This window comes from Balaenoptera musculus, chromosome 7, assembly GCF_009873245.2.
Source record: "Balaenoptera musculus isolate JJ_BM4_2016_0621 chromosome 7, mBalMus1.pri.v3, whole genome shotgun sequence".
Lineage (NCBI taxonomy): Eukaryota > Metazoa > Chordata > Mammalia > Artiodactyla > Balaenopteridae > Balaenoptera > Balaenoptera musculus.
Window position 1 is genome coordinate 57,907,609 of NC_045791.1, and position 19,579 is coordinate 57,927,187.

The window sequence follows — 19,579 nt, forward strand, 5'->3', positions numbered from 1 at the left end:
CCAAAATATTTTCATTCAATTTCTCTTCTTTCTTTCAGTTCTGACTCTGTCATATTTGCTCTTAATTTTGGGGAAAAAAATCAACTCCTTGACCTGTAAAACAGCTTCCTCATTCATAAAATGAGGCACACAATACAGACAGAGCTTCCCAACTGGTGGACTTTGGTGTGCTGGTGTCCTGAATGTAAGTGAGAAATTGACCCCTCCTGCATGGGGCAGTTGAGAGCAGTCGGGGGCAGCCAGAGCCCTTTGGGCTACTACCTCTGGCCACGAGCAGCCTTGTTGAGGTCTCCTCAGGCACCTGTGCAGAGCAGTCTGAGGTGTATGCCAAAGAAGCAACCAGCACTTACAGTTCTGCTGTCTGCATGCGGCCAAGGAGATGCCACATCTGGCATCTATCTGCAAAGCACCCCACTGCCTGTCATGGACCGAAGATCCTGGAGCCAATGCAGGAGACCCATGGGGCACAGCACACAGCCTCAGGGGTAATCTGTCAGGGGATGAGAGAGGAGCCTTGGCAGAGTGTAGTTTGCTGGTGGGCTCAGCTCCAGGCAATGCCTTTAATATCTGTCTAAACATATACTGGCCATCTCTATCCCTTTGCAGCAGTACACTCTTTGAATAGTGCCCAGGCTAGCTACTGACAATGCATGCGTGTTCTGAAAACTAGAGTTTCAATGTGGAAGTCTTGATATAAAAATGGACTAAAAATGTACTATTGGGATTGAAATCCATTTGCGTTATCATATGAAATTGCAACATTACATTTGTCAATAAACGAAACGGAAGAGTTGTAAGAATTGTTATTCTTTAAACATAATTACAATTGTACATTTTGAACGGTTGTATAAAATGGTTTTAAATATTTTATCACCCACTCTGACTCTTAGGTGATCAGAGTCCCTCACTGATAATTACTATTCAGAATATGAGTTTATCATTAAAAAGTCTAGATCAGAAACTGAATAAAGCCATTTCAACCATAAAATCTAATATCAAAGTATATTCACAGGAACAAATTCAAGTCGATTATTAAAACATGTGGAAAATTTCTATTTGAAAGTTTTATCCAAATTTAATTTTTAATATCTTCCCTAATACACTGTATTTTACTTTATCATAATTATTTAATTTAAAGAAAATGTGATAATTTTTTTTTTACCATCATTTAGATGCCTCTAAATCTCTTCTTTTATGTAACCTAGTGTGCTGTACAAAAATTAGCATTTTCTGGGACTCCCCTGGTGTCGAAGTGGTTAAGAATCTGCCTGCTAATGCAGGGGACACGGGTTCAATCCCTGGTCCGGGAAGATCCCACATACCGCGGAGCAGCTAAGCCCGTGCGCAACAGCTACTGAAGCCTGCGCGCCTAGAGCCCGTGCTCGGCAGCAAGAGAAGCCACTGCAATGAGAAGCCCGCGCACCGCAACGAAGAGTAGCCCCCGCTCGCTGCAACTAGAGAAAGCCCGTGCACAGCAACGTAGACCCAACGCAGCCAAAAATAAATACATAAAATAAATTTATTTTTAAAAAATTAGTATTTTCTCTATGTGTTGTGATGTGAAAGAAGTTGAGAGGCCCTGATATAGATTATTCATAAAATCAGTCTGCCACCCCATCCCACCCTAGGACCCTTGTCCTCTGCTCCCTACCCCATACACTCTCTGTCTCTCACATTTCAAAAACAGCCAGGGTTACAAGGATAGAAAACAGCCAAGGTTCAAGTCTGTGTCCAACAGGGTCAAGAACTCCAACAGGGATATCTGAACGAGATATCATGTGCCCCAGAGCTGGAGAGGAGGCTTAGACAAAAGCATAAAAAATAGCTAATGTCTAAAAACTACAGAATCTGTGTGAACAACGTATCTGGGAGGAATCCACATTTTACTGTAGGACAAAAGACTTGAACAAATGGACTGACATACCGTGTTCCTGGATGGAAGTACTTAGTATCCCATCCCCCACCATTTCTCAAATTAATATGAAAACTTCATACAATTCAAAGAAAGAATAACAGAAGTTATTGATTAGAAATAACTTGGTTAGAAAACACCTAGACAAACATGCCCTAAAGTGAAGCCAAGCGATCAGTTTTCTTGCAGTTTCTCATAGGCACCTTGGTTTGAATACCATCTCCCTAAAGTCTCTAACTTCACGTTTTTCTACATACTCAGAAGTGACCGAGTTATTCAAGACTATTTCATAGTAATCAAACTCACAAAGCTTTTACATATTAACGAGACACTAAGGGTAGAAAATTTCCCAATATCTCAAGTACTATTGTTGGCTATCAGGAGTACCTGATAAGCAGAATACGTAATAATTTGCTTGTGATAATAGAATCAGAGCAACCAGAGGAGGGTTACTTTGCTTGGAGGGTTGTTTCAGCCAAGATACAGTAAGGCCTGGTGACTGGTTTCTGCCCCAGAACAGAGTACCTTTTGTTCCTGTCTCCCAAATCAAACACTGTTCCACTTGGGCAATGTTAGATAAACATCAACGAACTGTTATTCTTTGTGCTCATTTTTTCCCCCAAACTCCGAGCTGACCATTCCCCACTGGTTAACAAGCTGCTTTTCAAACAACTTAGAATATAACTGATTAGATTTCTAATCTTTCCAAGGGAGGGCCTGATCAATTCTAAACGAGATGCTCATATGGATTGCTACATTAAAATATAGGGCATTTCTTAGCATGGTAGGGAGACCTGTCAACTGTGGTCACTTTTACCAGCACCTTTGCTTCAATACGGATCCATAGATTATTACCTTACAGCTGTCATGGGTGTTGGAGATCACCAAATCTTATCCGCATTTTCATTAAAAAAAACTCCTAAAACTAAAGCTCAGTAAGGTCAAATGACTTAAGGTCACTTGGGAGACCAAGAAAGAATTAGATCAACTCTTTGATCTTGTTTGTTTTACTTCACAAGTGAAAATAATTAGGTAAAAATCACTCGCGAATAGGGAATGTATCTGGTGGTCTTACTTTTAGCAATCCTGTAAATCATTCCTTAAATCCAGTCCACGAGAACAGTTCCTTCAGCTCTTTCCACAGTAACTAGAAATTTAAGAAAATAGTGCCGACAGATTTCTTGAGATATCAATGAGTATCTAATTAACTGACCTCGACCAGTCTTGCCTCAGATCATTAAGGGTGAAATTTCAGTGTTTCAGCCGCGTTTTGAGGCCTTTCCAAGATGCCCATGATTCACATATGTCAGTGTCAGGGATTTTCAGTTCGGGCCCTCACAGTGGGCATCCCAGTCACGGACACCAGGCCCTGCCATTTGGAAACGTGCGAGGAGACGCCAAGGGGCCGAGAGGGCTTTCTTACAACCCTAAAGTACAAGAAGGGAAAATGTGGTTTTATTCAGGCGCGGGAATGAAATGAATTCGATAATGGAGACCGAAAAGCCCACGTGGGGGAGGGGAAAGAAGCGCGAGAAGAAAGGGAAACAGGCCTTTTTCTCCGGTGACGCGCGGTCACGAGGCGTTCTCCCGACGTGGGCGCCGACCATTGGCGGAAGCCTAGCTGACGTCCTTGCAGCAGCCCGGGCGCGAACGGCGGCAAGGGCGGCGCCGCACTGGAAGTTAGCGAGGCGCGCGCGCTCCCGGGGCCTGCCACGCCCCCGTCCTCTGCCCACCAACCCGCTCGTCCAGTCCCTCTTCGCGCCCAGCTGGCCACGCCCCTTCCCAACTCGCCCCTCCCCCACTAGGCCGGCGGCGCGCGAAAAGCGCGTCACGTGACGGCTGGCCCCGCCTCTTCCTCTCGGTCCCATATTGAACTCGAGTTGGAAGAGGCGAGTCCGGTCTCAAAACGGAGGTAAAACCGCCGCCCGGTCGCCCCCAGCCCGACTCCGGCCGCCGCCGCCGCCGCCGGGGGGAGGAGGTATTAGGGGGAGAGCGGGGGGTTGCTGGGTAGTGGCCGGCAAGGGGGGCCGGGCTCGGTGGGAGTGGGGAGGCCGGGTGGACTGGGTCGGCCCTCCCGCGCTCTGCGTTGAGACGGGCGGCGGGAGGGGGAGGGGAGCGGGCCTCGGAGGCCTCCTTGGGGCTTCTCGCCAGCCTTGCCGTCTCCTTGGGCTGCAGAAGTGGTCCCTCGGAGGCGCGGTGTGGCTGGGGAGACCTCGGGAGGGGAGCTGGCCCGCCGGCCGCGCGGCCTCCCATTCGAGGCCGAGGGCGGCATGGCGGGCCTCGGCGGGAGCGGTTGGGAGGAGGCGGTGGGGGAGGGGAGGGGACGAGCAGGCACATCCGGGCGAGCGAGCAAGCGGGCGGCGGCCACATTGACATTGATCCGCTGCCGCGTTACGAAATGGCGCATTGGCACGCAATGGCCGCCGCCTGGCTCCTCCGCTGGGAGAGAGAGCGTGGGATTGTAAGGAAGAGGGAGGAGGCGGCCCAGCAGAGAATGCCGCAAACGGCCTCGAAGCTTGGGGCCTAGTAATTTCAGTGATGTTCTCTCAACGCGTTTCCAGGCCTTACAGACCGCTAAGGAGGATTTTCCGTCCCGTTCTGTACCTCGCAGCACTCGGTTGAAAATAATTTTTTTTTAAGTTTGCTGTTTTAAAGTACTTCTTGATCTGCCGTTTTCACTAAAGCCCTTAGAATTATACGTAGCTTCGTTCCATGTGGGTGAAGTGCCCCATCTCATAATTAAGAGTATGGATGTAAAATAGGAAGTTGAAATTTTTTCACCTTCGTTTTTCCTATTCTGATGGGTCGGCTCAGGTTGTACTTTCTTGTAATTTTGTTTTAGAGGACTGCAACCAGAGTCGAATTTTTCATTTGTTTGGGATAATTTCATGTGGGTTATTGTTTCTTTCTCTCAACTTTGTGTATTGTTAATTAGATGCATTTAACCGGGACTTGAAAAGATGAGACTAAGTGAATAAATGCTTTAGGCTATTAATCATTTAACATTTTTTCGTGGCATGTGACAGTCTCTTCATATTAAATGCCTTAACGGCTCTACTTTTAGAAGACACAGGAAGATCTTAGAATGTAAATGTGAGTGCCTCTATTTAAGGACTTTGGATGAAAGTTATCTTAATGCATATATGTATTAAGTGGTAGTTATGTGATTTGTTAAAGAACTAGTTAAATTGTAAAACAATTCAGGTCATATCAATTTTTTTTTAAATCTGAATTTCTTTTTTATTGCGTTCCTTTCTTGTCAGACAGTATACCTAACAAGTCCAAACTGCCCTTTTTGTGACCCAGTAAAATGTTGGTTTTGACATTTTTGGCATGTGGTACAAATGCAAATAGAAAATTTTTACGTGGCGAGTTTTTTCCATAGTTTTTTGGGGGGGAAATGCTGGTTTAGCCTTTTATTGAGAAACACTTATTTTCACCTTTTTATTTGCTTGAAAGTGGTGAATTTCTCCACTCTTAAGTTGTAGTTGACAGTCTTGTGGTTTATAATTATATGCTTTTGGGGGTGTAGACTCAGGAGGGAAGACGAGAGAAGAAATGGCATAGATGAAACACTGCGTTTACAACACTACTGGTGTCTTAGAAACTGGTTTCTCAATAGCCACTTCTAAAATAATCTGTCCCCAGACACTTGCAGTTGTAGCTCAAAATTATGGGACTTTTGATTCTGGAATTCTCTTGGGCTTCAATTTAGTTTTTAAGTGATGTTGGCATTTCAAAGTCTGGTTATAGGTTTTCTTGGTCCCTTTAATCAGTTGATGTGTGTGATCCTACTCCAGTTTTTAATTGGAGAAAGTGTTAATGGTACAGGAATTTGACGTTAAAGTTTATTTGTAGGAGATTAAAAGGCTTGTGCATCTTTGCATTTACCTACTAAACGAAATAATTAAAATATATTGGTTTGTTTCCTCAGGGCCATGATCCAAAGGAACCAGAACAGTTGAGAAAACTGTTTATTGGTGGTCTGAGCTTTGAAACTACAGATGATAGCTTAAGAGAACATTTTGAGAAATGGGGCACACTTACAGATTGTGTGGTAAGTTATTAAGGGAACAAAAGGTTATTGGAAGAGGGCAGAGGACCTGTGGAGGTGTGTTTCAGTGCTTTAAAATTTTTGTTTTGTAGGTGATGAGAGACCCCCAAACAAAACGTTCCAGGGGCTTTGGTTTTGTGACTTACTCTTGTGTTGAAGAGGTGGATGCAGCAATGTGTGCTCGACCACACAAGGTTGATGGGCGTGTAGTGGAACCAAAGAGAGCTGTTTCTAGAGAGGTATTTTAATAATACCATGTTGTGTGACATGTGAAATTGTTGTAAAATTTTTGAGGGTTTTTTTTTTAACTTACGTATTTTTTATTTGTAGGATTCTGTAAAGCCTGGTGCCCATCTAACAGTGAAGAAAATTTTTGTTGGTGGTATTAAAGAAGATACGGAAGAATATAATTTGAGAGACTACTTTGAAAAGTATGGCAAAATTGAAACCATAGAAGTTATGGAAGACAGGCAGAGTGGAAAAAAGAGAGGATTTGCTTTTGTAACTTTTGACGATCATGATACAGTTGATAAAATTGTTGGTAAGTAGCAGTTTCTCAGAACTTGAATGAGAAAGCAGAAATGGCTTCTTTGCTCTCTACTAAACTTGCTAAATTGCTTATAACTTTGTATTGTGCACAATAATAGCATATGAAGTGTATGGTTTAGTTTTCATGAAGTGACTATACCTGTGTAACCAGCGTCTGGATTAAGAAATAAATGTTATTAACATCCCAGAACACTTCCTCATCACCACTCAAAGTCACTACCTTTTTGATGATGTTTTAATAAGTTATATACTGATAAAGGATATCATTTATGTGTGCTTTTCCAAACATCAAATAACTTTTGTTTGTTTGTTTGATTAAACAAAATTTAGTTCAGAAATACCACACTATTAATGGGCATAATTGTGAAGTGAAAAAGGCCCTTTCTAAACAAGAAATGCAATCTGCTGGATCACAGAGAGGTGAGTAGTACCACATATACATACAAAATAGAGTTGAGTGATGTTTGTAAGGTTCCTAAAGAACTTTCTTGCCTGTGTTAAAGGTCGTGGAGGTGGATCTGGCAACTTTATGGGTCGTGGAGGAAACTTTGGAGGTGGTGGAGGTAACTTTGGCCGTGGTGGAAACTTTGGTGGAAGAGGTAGGACAGTTACCTTATTTCTAAGAACATGTCTACCTAAGTGTTATTGGTAAATTGAACATATTCATTTAATTCACACTTTGCTTTTTTTCAGGAGGCTATGGTGGTGGAGGTGGTGGCAGCAGAGGTAGTTATGGAGGAGGTGATGGTGGATATAACGGATTTGGAGGCGACGGTAAGTTTTTTAATGTTTGATATTTTGACTTTGTTTTTGTACTTTATTAAGAATGAAAATGTTTGTTTACATTTTCCTAATTTAAAACTTGGGTGGCTTGACCATTAAAGTATGCTTTTAAACTAATACTGTAGAAAACTAGACCTTAAAGTCCTAAAGATTTAACATTATGTAGTTCTTTTGGGCTGATAAGATTTATTGTACTAGCAGTTGAGGTGGAATTACTGGTCTCAGAGGAGACTGTTCACTATTTTCCTTAGTGAGATTTTTAAAAATTGAGACAATTTTTTAATATCAAAAGATTTAAGCATTCATCCTAAGTGTTCCTAGCTCAGATTCTTGCTGTTCTATTAGCCAGGTATTACCAGGCTTTAGAGTGTTAAATCAATTCATTGACCTGTTTTCTGGGGGCTTAAAAGTACGGTAAACTAGCATTCAATAACTTGATCCTCTGTACATTTATATTTTTGTCTGACAACCCAATTTGTTGTTCTAGGTGGTAACTATGGCGGTGGTCCTGGTTACAGTAGTAGAGGAGGCTATGGTGGTGGTGGACCAGGATATGGAAACCAAGGTGGTGGATATGGTGGCGGTGGTGGAGGATATGATGGTTACAATGAAGGAGGAAATTTTGGAGGTGGTAGACTTTCACTTGTTTTGAATATTCAGTAGTTTTTGTAGTTTCTTACAGGTGTTTAAAAACATGTTAAAACAGCATTTGGTCAAATTTGATGTTTTATAATAGAAAATACTCAAATGGTGGGACATTAAACTTCTTACTTTGCTAGCAATTTAGTAAATTGGCAAAGTGTATTCAACTCTTATTTTTGTATTGAAATGGACATTTATCAGTAATATTTGTTGCCTGAATTTTAGTAACTTTAGGTACTTTTAAGCTGGACAGATGGAAACTGTAAATTGAATATGCAGACATGTTGAAATGAATCGGGTGTCATCTGGAGTCTAGGTGACAAAAATACTTTGAGTCTTAATGTGTCAGGTGCGTTGCAGACTCTTAAGCAGGTCTGCATCATTATTCCATGATGCTATAAAGAGCTTTGTTATGAATGCACTGAGTTTTGTTGAACTGTATTGATGTATCAACAACAGGTTTTTCTTAATAGTCAACTTGAAATGCTTTTTTGTCATTGATTTAAAAGTTATACGGTATCAGAATTAGGGTGAATCAAACACAATTTTGATGCTGTTTAGTGGTATGAAGGAGAGAATGTGCTAGGGTGTAGCATCTAATATAAACAAAATACGGTAGCTGTCTAAATACATAGTCTTTCACTCTTTGTTTTTTCCTCTCCTGCCTATGTCTGAGGTCTGCTAGCGGGCCTCTGTAGTGGAAAGAGTTTGGTAGCTCTGTAAAATCTCTTTTCAAAGAGTTGTGTGTAAGTGTTAGAGCACATGCTGCCACGATTGTCAAAAGATAATGAGTACGTATATTAAAAAAGGAAAATAATTGTGTAGGTCAGCCACAAATAAAACCTTTGTAATTTCAGGTAACTATGGTGGTGGTGGGAGCTATAATGATTTTGGAAATTATAGTGGACAACAGCAATCAAATTATGGACCCATGAAGGGGGGCAGTTTTGGTGGAAGAAGCTCGGGAAGTCCCTATGGTGGTAAATAATTTTTTTTTCCTATCAAAATTTTTCATAGCCTTTTAAATTAAAAACTCATGTGTTTCTTTAAAATCTTTGTGTGTATGTTTCCAGGTGGTTATGGATCTGGTGGTGGAAGTGGTGGATATGGTAGCAGAAGGTTCTAAAAACTCAGAAGAAGAGGGCTACAGTTCTTAGCAGGAGAGAGAGCGAGGAGTTGTCAGGAAAGCTGCAGGTTACTTTGAGACAGTCGTCCCAAATGCATTAGAGGAACTGTAAAAATCTGCCACAGAAGGAACGATGATCCATAGTCAGAAAAGTTACTGCAGCTTAAACAGGAAACCCTTCTTGTTCAGGACTGTCATAGCCACAGTTTGCAAAAAGTGCAGCTATTGATTAATGCAATGTAGTGTCAATTAGATGTACATTCCTGAGGTCTTTTATCTGTTGTAGCTTTGTCTTTTTCTTTTTCTTTTCATTACATCAGGTATATTGCCCTGTAAATTGTGGTAGTGGTACCAGGAATAAAAAATTAAGGAATTTTTAACTTTTCAATATTTGTGTAGTTCAGTTTTTCTACATTTTAGTACAGAAACTTTAACAAAATGCAGTTTTGAAGGTGTTTCCTTGTGAGTTAACAAGAAGACCATTGTTAATTAATATTTTGTATGAATTTTGCTAAAGTTAACTGTAAAGAAACACCTGCTGACTTGCAGTTTAAGGGGATCTATTCTCCCCATTTCCAAACCATGAAATGAATGGGCTCTGACATGTGGAGAGAATAGATGTTTGTATGTTTGCAATGTGTGTTTTAGATAATAGAATTGGGTATTTAAATTAGCATATTTGTGAATTTAATAGCATTAAGATTTACTTCAAATGAAAAATCTCAAAATTCCTATTTGGTTTTTGTGCATTTTCTTTCAAAATGTAATCATATGATTTTAGTGTATTAGCTTTGCTGAGAGTCCTAGCTGTGTTTAGAACATCTCCATTCTACATTCACCTTGGTCACATGTGAACTGCTGCCATAGTTTTATTTGGGTGTAAAGAATGTCTCCTGCCCTCTGTTTAAATTCTGGAAAGGGATAGTGAATGTTTTCCGTTTCCTCCTACCTTAAGAAACATTCTTAAAATCTTCAAAATACAGGACCACTAAGCCTGCTCTATCTGAGCGAATTAGTGGCTACCTTTTTTTTTTTCCTTTTTAAAGCACAAGAGGCCCATAAATCTTCAGTTATTTTCCTTGGTTTAATATATATTTTTTTGATACAAGTTCTCAGAGCAAGAGAATAAAAATCATGCATTGTTGAACCCTTAACTGGCTGGCATGCTTTCCTGTTTGTACCCTCTGCATTTTACTGGATGAAACCAAGGATAGTCTAGATATAATCATTCCAAATGATTACTGTAGTAGAAGTGTAGCACAGTCGCTTAGTACAAACAAGCTTTTCACTTCCTCAAGACCTGAATTCAAATTTGGATAGAGTTTGTACTCACTAAAAATCCCGAAGAACACACTGTTATTTCCATGTGTATGCTTGAACCTAAATCATGTTGGTATGAGTTTACAATTTGGAAGACCCTGGTTGAGAAGAGTCTTAGATAACAAGGTCATATATATATATATATACATATATATATAAACCAATGTCTACTGTTTCGCGCCAGCTAGTGCTTAAAATTTCATTCGAGCCCTAAGTATGTGCCCTGCTGTTATTATTTCTTGGGTAGTTGAACGTTAAATTTGAGATTCTTATTTTTGTTTTAAGAAGTACTAAGCAAAACAAGCAATAAAAGGGGGGATGGGGCGTGCTAGTGTTTGAATATGCTCTCGTTGCTCTAATTCTGTGCCTCTGTGCATTAGTATTTGGATGCATGCAATGCCAGCATGGAAATCGGTCTTCACAGACACTGCAGTTTTCCAGAAAACACTCACAAACCAATAAATGTAACAGACAACATTCCATTTGTTAATGGACATATGTGAATAAGCAGTGTAGAAAATAGGCTAATTATTAGAAAATGGTTAAGTCTTTAACAACTTCAAGTGTTGGTTATATAAATGGACACTGTCAATGTTCATAACTTAAACCTGGGTACCTGGTCAAAATAATGCTTGGGAAACATTTTATTAAAATTAAGCTAAATTGTCTCAAGTTCTTTTATTCATATAATAAAGGTTGAAGGAATGGGGGAGATTAACATTTCCTGTTTCTATGTTTGTGAAATTGTTTGACACAACCTTGACAGTATCCTTTAATGGCATATGAGGTTAATTTGTACTGTTAACAAACTTTCTATGTTCTGGAACTAGTTTAATAGTGAAAATATTGTCAGTAAGTTGATGTTTGCAACCTATAAGCAGGTGAAATCTGTGTATGTGACCTGTTTATAAGTTGTATTAGCTTAGTTCTTGTGAACAGTGTGGAAAAGTTAAGCCATGAGGAGAGCGATTTAACCAGCTTTAAAGGACCTAAGATGTGCTTTTTAAGCACAGTGTGGATCAAAGGAGACTCACTAAGACAGGACTTCAGCAGCCTTTTGAGTATGGACAAGTCAGCATAAATAAAGAATGACAAGGCAGCAGCAAGAGCTTCAACTACAGAGAAGTGAAGGCATAAGATACTATGGTGATAGTGAGCAACTTTCCAAAAGCTAGTTAAATCTGCTTATTACAACTGAAATATCGAAGAAAGTCTAGCAGGAAGGAGCTCTTCGCCTTTTGGAACACCAATGAGAGATAGTTGGCCACAGTCACTAGGTCTAGCATTTAGACCTGCAAGGAAGGGCAATAAGCATTAGGTAAGGCTTGAATTTGAATTTTTTCACTAATTAAAGAGTAATTTTTTGTAAAGCAAGGTAAGAGTAATTTTTTTGATTTGCAGGTTGAATGAGAACCCTACTTGCCTAAATGAGGAATGTCTTTCCTACCATCTTAAATACGAAGGTTTCTGGCTGGGTAAGGTTTGTAGCTTACAGTAAAGCCTGATGACACCATTTGTTTCCCTATAAATTTATATTACATATTTTAAAACTATTAGATACATTGGCAAAATTGTTCAGCTGAAAAGTTTATCTTGGAGCCACATCAAACACATTTTAAACAGTTTTAAAATTTTCCCTGCAGTGACCATGAGTGTTCATCTTCAGTCAGATATATACAATTCATTGTTGGTGTCTTTAGGATAAAGTCAATTTTTGACAAGAGAAAGAGTGACCAGGTTTTTTTAAAGAATTTTTGTGATAAGCATGACTTGTAACAGAAGCATTACGCTTCCAATCCTCATTCTAGAGAAAAGAAAATCTTGGAATGAAATTTAAGAACTGTCAGATCATACAGATACAAAAATGGTCTTCGTTCAAGTGGCCTCATACATAAATAAGTTCTTTCGCATATGACTTCAGGGAATTATTTGGACTAATAGGATAAACTTTTGGTTCTTTTTTAGGTTTCTTTGTGTTTAATCTGTTAATCAGAGGCAGTGGGGGCCTAATTCCACTAAAGCTCCTTTTTAAGACAACCTTTCCCAAAGAATAGTTAAAATATTACTCAATTACTACACAAATCAGATGCTGATTGTTCATAAGGGCTATTATTGCTGCCCCAAAAGGGCTTGTTAAAATTTGAGGTTTGATGTTAATTCACTTTTTAAAAAAATAACACTTTGGGGGGGGCAGATGGTTAAAATAAAACTAGTTTCTAAATTATAAGTCAAGTTATTTATATACAGGAGCAGTTAGGTTGCCACAGATTTTATTTTCAGAAAATAACTGGTTGGGTCTCTTTCTGTATCTATCTAAATCAGGACTGAATTTCTACAGAATGAAGTGTTGAATAAGGTAAATAGCCTTTTAATGATAATTTTTCTTTACAACATGTTTTTAATGAAGCAAACTTCCTAAGATAGGAAATATTTTCTTTTTTAAAGGCATTGTTCTTTTCCAGTCCATCTCATTTCTTTATGAAATAAAGCGATTTTACTTAAATGTAGTTCCACTGTCATTTCTGAAAAATACGTTGCTGTTAAGTCATAACACCAGTAAACGAAGGAAGTTATACAAGGGAGAAATGGTCAAGGCAAACCTTAACCCATTTTGTCAAAGCAATTCATAGGTTACAGCTTCCCACACTACATTTCTTCTGAAAAAGCTCATTTTACACTCATGTCCTAAAGAACAAAAACTATCTGGTAACAAAGACCGTTTGTTAAAGAACTGAACAGTTGAAATACACTTGGTTTTAAGAGTTCTAATATGTAAGTCACCATTTGAAACATTTCTAATTAAATGCCAGTATCTCTTGGAATTCCAGTAATTGATGTCACAAAGTAGTGAGTAAGCATGCTAATGTGCAGGGGTAATGTAAGGATTGTTAGCCTATATAAATATTCAAGATTACTTTTAAATCTCAATGTTTTACTCTGATTTATAAGACTTAAGAGGTGGTCTGTAATGGATTCAAATGTTTCATTTGTAGTATAATGAAATGTTTACAGAAAGATAACTTTTTCATTAAAATATTTTTAGAAATGTGTGTGTTGTTTTGTCACTTCACAATGTTCATGTGACTTAAATGCTGTATAGGTGGACATTACATACTTTACTAGTAAGTAAAAAACAGGAAACTTGGAATGAGCCTTCAACATTATCAGTTGATTTAAAGGATGTAGATAGATTTTATTCAGTGGAAAACAGATCACACGAGAAGTAGGTGTGGGGAAAAATCTTAGCTTATTGCCACTTAAGGATTTAATTCTTAAAGGACAGAGTACATGAGATACTTGGGTGATTGGTGAGGAGTCAGTGAACTTTCTTTGGAGAAAAATTGTGGGTAAGGACAATTACGTGAATGGTAATTTGGGAGAACGGTGAAATGAGGGTTCAAAATGTTGGAAGGTACTGCGTGTTTTTTGTTTTTGGAGGTACTTGGTTTCTTAATCTTGAGAAATGCAATTGAGCATTTTGTGGTGTGAAGGTGGGTTGGGGAAAACTTTAATAAAATTAAGTAGTATTAAACTACTGTTACACAGTTTAACCCAAGTGATAATGTGTCAGAGTTTGACAAATTGAGGGAATTCCCTGGCAGTCCAGTGGTTAGGATTCCATGCTTCCACTTCAGGAGCCCTGGTTCAATCCCTAGTTGGGGAACTAAGATATTTTGGGCAGCACACCACCAAAAAAATTTGACAAATAATGTGAGGTATGGTTTGTTTTTTTTTTGTTGTTTTTTTTTGTGTGTGTGAGGTATGGTTTTGATGTGATTTTTTTTAAGTTATTTTCATACCACACTTATTTGGGTTCATAGCATTGATAGCTGTTAACATGTGAAATGCTTTGTGAATTGAAGCCATGTGAGGATTTTAGGATTTTGACACATTTTGCTTGTATTCTCTGCAGCTGTAAGTGCCTTATAATTCCAGTTTAATGCTTGAGTTGTAAAATAACGTTTACCTTTATTTTCTCAGAGTGAAAATACATTAAATGAAACTGCAAAATGTTCAGGCAACAAGATAAATTTGGAATCTCCTGTGTACTCATTACAAACTGCAATTAAAATTTTTTTTGAGGATTAGTGTTTTGCAAAAGTGGGATCCTGTTAATACATTAGGTTAATTAAACTTGGAACTGAATAAAAAGTACCAAGGGTTGGGGGGAAGAGTAAGGTAATAGGTAATATATGCCATTTTTGCTTAATATATTTTCAATCAGGTAATGGCAAGGGTGCATTAAACTGCATTCACCTGGTAGAAGTTAAGTGGGCATGGTACTGAAAGCTAGCTAGGAAATAACGGATTTACCTGTATGTACTATTTTACTTCTAAAATTTACTGGTAATGTGGATAGTGTTATGTATAAGGAAGTGGACAGCTTAATGAGAAATGGTTAAATTTCACTACATCCACGTGTATAGCCATTACAATTAATAAGGGTTTATCACAAAGATGAAAGAACTATCAGATATCAACTATATCTGAAAATTAGAATACACGGAATTTTCATGTTTAAAAATACATTGTATTAGTCTATTCCACCAACAGAAATGTTGAGTAAACTGCATCAAAAGAAGTGATCGGTTATTTGGATTTAATCTGTTTTCTACTCTTAACATCCTTATTTAGTAGGTTATCAGAAAAATGCAATCAGGATTTTGTTTGATTCTGAGAGATTTTGCCTATCAGGAAAAATTTTAAGTTCAGAACTAACACGGTGGTTTGTGACCTTGATCAGGTTGTTTGGGGTTTCTTTTTTAATGCCATGCTCCCTTTGGCAGTTTGGTGATGGTAGCAGACCTCTTAGAATGTTTTTTTATACGCGTTAAATATGTTACTTTGAAAGTAGTTAACCAAAAATCAGGTTTGGTTCGGTAATATGTGCTCTTAAGTGTCAGGTAAGGCTAGTGGTGGGTCTGACTTCTAACTTCGAATTTGTGATGGTTAAGTGGTATTTTGAGATGCTTGGCAACAGTAATCTGATATTACCTGCCCTCAGTAAGTGATGGTTAAATGGGATAATGCGTTTAAAGAGCTTAAGCTGGCTCTTGGTCCATGGTCCCTAAAGATAGTATTTTTGGTAATAATCATGAGTACTGTTTTAAGAATGTGCTGAAGCGATACCTAAATTTTAAAGGGTGACAAAGTTAATGCCAATGGGAGGTTTTTTCCTCCACATAGGATTAAAGTTCTTGTGGTCTTGAATTTTTTTCCAGTTCTCAAAAAGTGTTAAAAAGCTGTAATTGGCCTGATAAATATCTTTAAAGTAAAAATGATAATATTTTGTATATGTTCTGAGACTTAGAAGAATGGGTATGGAAGTATTATAAGGTACATTTGAGCAGCTAACTCCACAGACTTCAGAAAAATCTCGGCAAGAATTTTATATAACAAATGCAGTGTCATGCAGTTAAGATTTCTAATAGGGTGTACCTCAATGTAAAAGGCATAGGTACACATTTTAAAATTAGGAACTGCGTTCAGGTAAGGTTTAACAGTTGGATAGCCAAGTTTAATCTGAGGAGTCAGATAAACATTTCATGATCAAGAGGTGAAATCTACTTCTAGTCATGGGTCAGGATTTGTTAGATTTTAAAATTTTAGTTCTATGTAATGCAGTATGTATAGTACTTCAGAGTAATTTTTAGGCACTGAAAGGTTGTGATCAGTTATCTTCAACTTGCAAAGTTCTAAAGTTTGACTAATGAATGTGTGAGTGAAGGCATTTGCTTTCATGATAGTAGAAATCTGGTCTGCCTAGGTGTTCTTCCCCCTTGGGGGGGGGGCAGTAGATAGTAGGTACAAGTTAACTCCACATGCTCCAGATGGGGGCTACCGTTAACAGATTGTTGCCATCACTCCCACCCATAATTTTGTTTAAGGGCACTTGATTCGAGATGAGATTTTTGTCTTCTGAGGCTGGAAAAGTGATGTCTCTTCCAGGGATCTCTAGAACACCACTATGGGAAGGAATTCTTGACCACACAGGACAGACCACAGCAGAATCTCCACATTTGAATGCCTAGATAGTTTTCGAAGTCGTTTTCAACCCTGAACTTCCGGCTGAGTCAAATTCTTATTAAGCTGGTTTGACTTTAGTTTCTTTCACTTTCAACCAAAAGGCATGCTAATAAAAGGCTGAAGAAGAAAATCTCATTTATAATGAGTGCTTACTATTAGCTAGGGTCAGTACTTTTTGTGGAGTAATTCACTGCATACTTATCCCTGCTTTACAGATGAGGAAGCAGCCTGGGTGCTTTGCCTCACTGGAGGTCATTCTTGGAAAATGGTAGCAGCCCAGGCAGTCTGGCTCTAGGGCCTGTGGACCTGTACACTATATTGCTCCTAATGGATTGATAGGACTTTTGGTGAATAACCTGGACATAGTGCTTATTTTAAACATGCTGAGCCCTCAGGTGACTTCCACTTCCCCACTTCAAAATGAAACCAAACGACATGAATGAGGTATCTGACCAGATGAAAAAAATGATCAATGCTGTGAATGGTTTCTTGGGTGGCCTACAGTCTCAAAATTTTGAGGGGCCTTGCTATTGTACCTGCTGTTTACATATTTAATCACTGGATATGTCCCAAAGTGAACTGGTTTTCCCACCTAAACCTTCTAGCCACAGTCCTAACCATCTCTGGGCAACTCAGTTCTTTCAGATGTTCAAGTCCTTGAGTTTACCTTCATCCTGCATCCATTCTGTTGGAAAATCCTTTTAGTTCCTCCTTTGAAAACATGCAGAATCCAGTGCCTTCTCACTACTGCTATCACTCTTAAACCAAGACACCCTACCCCATGTGAATATTTCAGAGCCTCCCCATTGGTCTGCTCTTAACTTTACCCTTTAGACTACTGCTGACACACAAGGCAGAGCAAACTTTTAACTCAGATGTTACCCCTACTTAACACTGCCAGTAGTTTTCCACAAGGTAAAAAAGCAAAGGTTATGAAGGCTTAACAAGGATCTGTGCCATGTGCTTCTCTACTGACCACCCTTTTTCTCCCCCTCCATGTTCAGCCATATAGTTATTTCTCAAACAGGAAACAGGCCTCAGAGCCTTCCAACTTCCTGTGTCTGTAATACTCTGTTAATAGGATGGTTCTCCCACACCTTCAAATGTATGGCATATACCTTGATAGGAGTAAAAGAACCAGTGTTTTCATGTCAGAGTATATATAGCATTTTTTTTAGTTGAGATATACTTGCTGCTGAAGAGAAAATCTTTTTGATATACTCTATTTTCCTGTATCTCCAGTACCAATTTAGTGTAGTGCTTTACATATTATTGTCATGAAAGATTGTGAATGAACTTCGAAGAAATAATTTAACGGTCATAATATTCCTTTATTAGTACCAGCTTTTCAACTAAATTGTCTTTTGCCAGAGCTAAACAATTTAATATAAAAAAATGCCATTTTTTTGTTCATACAGTATTTATTTAAAAAAGTACATAGTGGTTAGTTTTGCAACAATTTGCTTTTAGCCAGATGTATCATACAAATCTATGAAAGTAACAAATGAGATAAGAACAGTATAAATAAGGAGTTTTTGTAGTATTTACATGTATATAGAAACTAGCCCCAATGGTGTTTTAAGAAATTAAGTTTGCAGTTAAAGTGAAACTACTGATTCAGCATACTGATAACTTATTTTAATGCTTTTTGAAGTTTTATATTTTCTACACTAGTTTTGACTATAATTTTTGCATAGAATTACTTATAAAGTATATTTCTGCATTTCACATCACAGTAGGAGCTTTTAGTATAACAGTACAACAACAACAAAAAAACCCACTAGCTCAGAAAAGGTCAGATCTGCTCAAATCTAGTTTTTCTTAATATCTGGCTTCTTACTTTTGGGAACAAGGAATACATTGCCATCTCTCGTTTGCTGCAAGGAGTATTCACTTGGGGAATAAGGCTTTCCATCTTCATCACGTAGCATGCTGAAGACTTCAAGATACAAGGTGCTGAGTTGTTTTTTCAGTAGATGGAGGCTTTTGTCATTTTCTCCTTTTTCTTTGAGCAATTTTTCTTTTTCATCTTTTAAATGATCTAAATCTTGCTCCAGTTCCACTATATTTTCCAGTTTTCTTTTTCTGCAATTCTGAGCAGCCACTTTATTCTTACCCCTCCTACGTATATCTCTAATTAATGCAAGTTGAGCCTCGTTGAATTGCTCCTTGGACATCATTTCATTGAAGTCATCAACTGGGAGGTTAATGATTTTTTCTACAGGAAATGGGATATGGAGAGCTTTTGCCCGTAGCTCATCTCTCGTGAGATGAGCCTCCAAGCGGCTTGAATGTTTGTCTTTTGTGAATGGGGTTTTTCGATGACCAGGACTTACAGGCACTTCTTTCTTTGGTGTGTTTTCACACTGGGCATCACACACTGGAGCACTGTTCCTCCGAGACGATGACAAGGGTTGGACTGTATCCCCAGAAGGCCTTACTGGCTGTGTTTTAGGACCCTTCTGTTTGACACTTCCAGGGGAACTATCTATCTCTTCCATTTCAGAATCACTGAAGCCAAGCAGTGTGTCTCCATAGATGGAAGATTCCACTGAGTGTTCAGGTGATGCCATGCTGGGAGATGCCATGCTGGGACTTGTATTCAGTGATATGCCAGAGTCAGAATCATTGAATTCTGCTGTTGCACTTTCAGGGTGGTTTTGGTTGAAGGCTTTACAAAGTGATAGATCAGAGATATCAATGGGCCCGTTTAGAAGTTCAGAGAGTGACTGGCTTAAAGTGGCAGAGGAGGGCATGCTGTTGCTGGTACTGGGCTCTGCTATGAAAGCAGAATAAAATTCATCACCAAAATCTGTATTTACTGTGGCATTTGAATTTAATGAGTTCACTGTCAACTGGCTGGACTCTTCTGTGGAGAGAATGCTGCTGAAGGAATCCTCAAAAGCATTGAGAAAATGTGGACTGCAGTTACCTACTTCTTTTTCCAGTGAGGGGATTGATGGATAGAAATGATAATTGTTGTTAATTTCCGTCAGTTTGGTTTCTGGACTTGGAACCATGCTAGTCTCAGCCAGTTTGTCATTTTGAATATTAAGACACTGCGTGGAAAAGAAGTTTATACTATGTTAAGTCAAGGTTAAGCTATTTTTAATAGCTGATAATCCATATCTGATGGTAATCTCTCCCCACCCCCATTCACACCAGG

The 19,579-nt window shown here is 38.8% G+C and overlaps 2 protein-coding genes and 1 long non-coding RNA gene across 7 annotated transcripts in view; 1 reads left to right on the top strand and 2 right to left on the bottom strand.

Moving 5' to 3' along the window:
* LOC118898163 overlaps positions 1 to 3,324 on the bottom strand; it is a 362,799-nt gene extending 359,475 nt beyond the window's left edge. The window contains exon 1 of the long non-coding RNA XR_005020630.1: positions 3,126 to 3,324. This is a non-coding gene — a long non-coding RNA (uncharacterized LOC118898163). The remainder of the gene's footprint in view (positions 1 to 3,125) is intronic.
* Positions 3,325 to 3,785: 461 nt separating this feature from the next.
* Positions 3,786 to 13,436, top strand: HNRNPA3 (heterogeneous nuclear ribonucleoprotein A3; the record flags this gene model as incomplete). The annotated part of the gene is made up of 10 exons (XM_036857651.1): positions 3,786 to 3,890; positions 5,847 to 5,969; positions 6,059 to 6,205; positions 6,297 to 6,507; positions 6,846 to 6,935; positions 7,019 to 7,114; positions 7,209 to 7,289; positions 7,786 to 7,926; positions 8,798 to 8,920; positions 9,014 to 13,436. Coding segments are annotated over 10 exons (1,170 nt in total), but the record flags the coding sequence as incomplete, so codon positions are not given.
* Positions 13,437 to 17,487: 4,051 nt separating this feature from the next.
* NFE2L2 (nuclear factor, erythroid 2 like 2) overlaps positions 17,488 to 19,579 on the bottom strand; it is a 40,314-nt gene continuing 38,222 nt past the window's right edge. For all 5 annotated transcript variants that reach the window (XM_036857228.1, XM_036857229.1, XM_036857226.1 and 2 more), the window contains exon 5: positions 17,488 to 19,472. In XM_036857228.1, the coding sequence (XP_036713123.1) occupies positions 18,225 to 19,472 (1,248 nt within the window). In that variant the 3' untranslated portion in view covers positions 17,488 to 18,224. The remainder of the gene's footprint in view (positions 19,473 to 19,579) is intronic.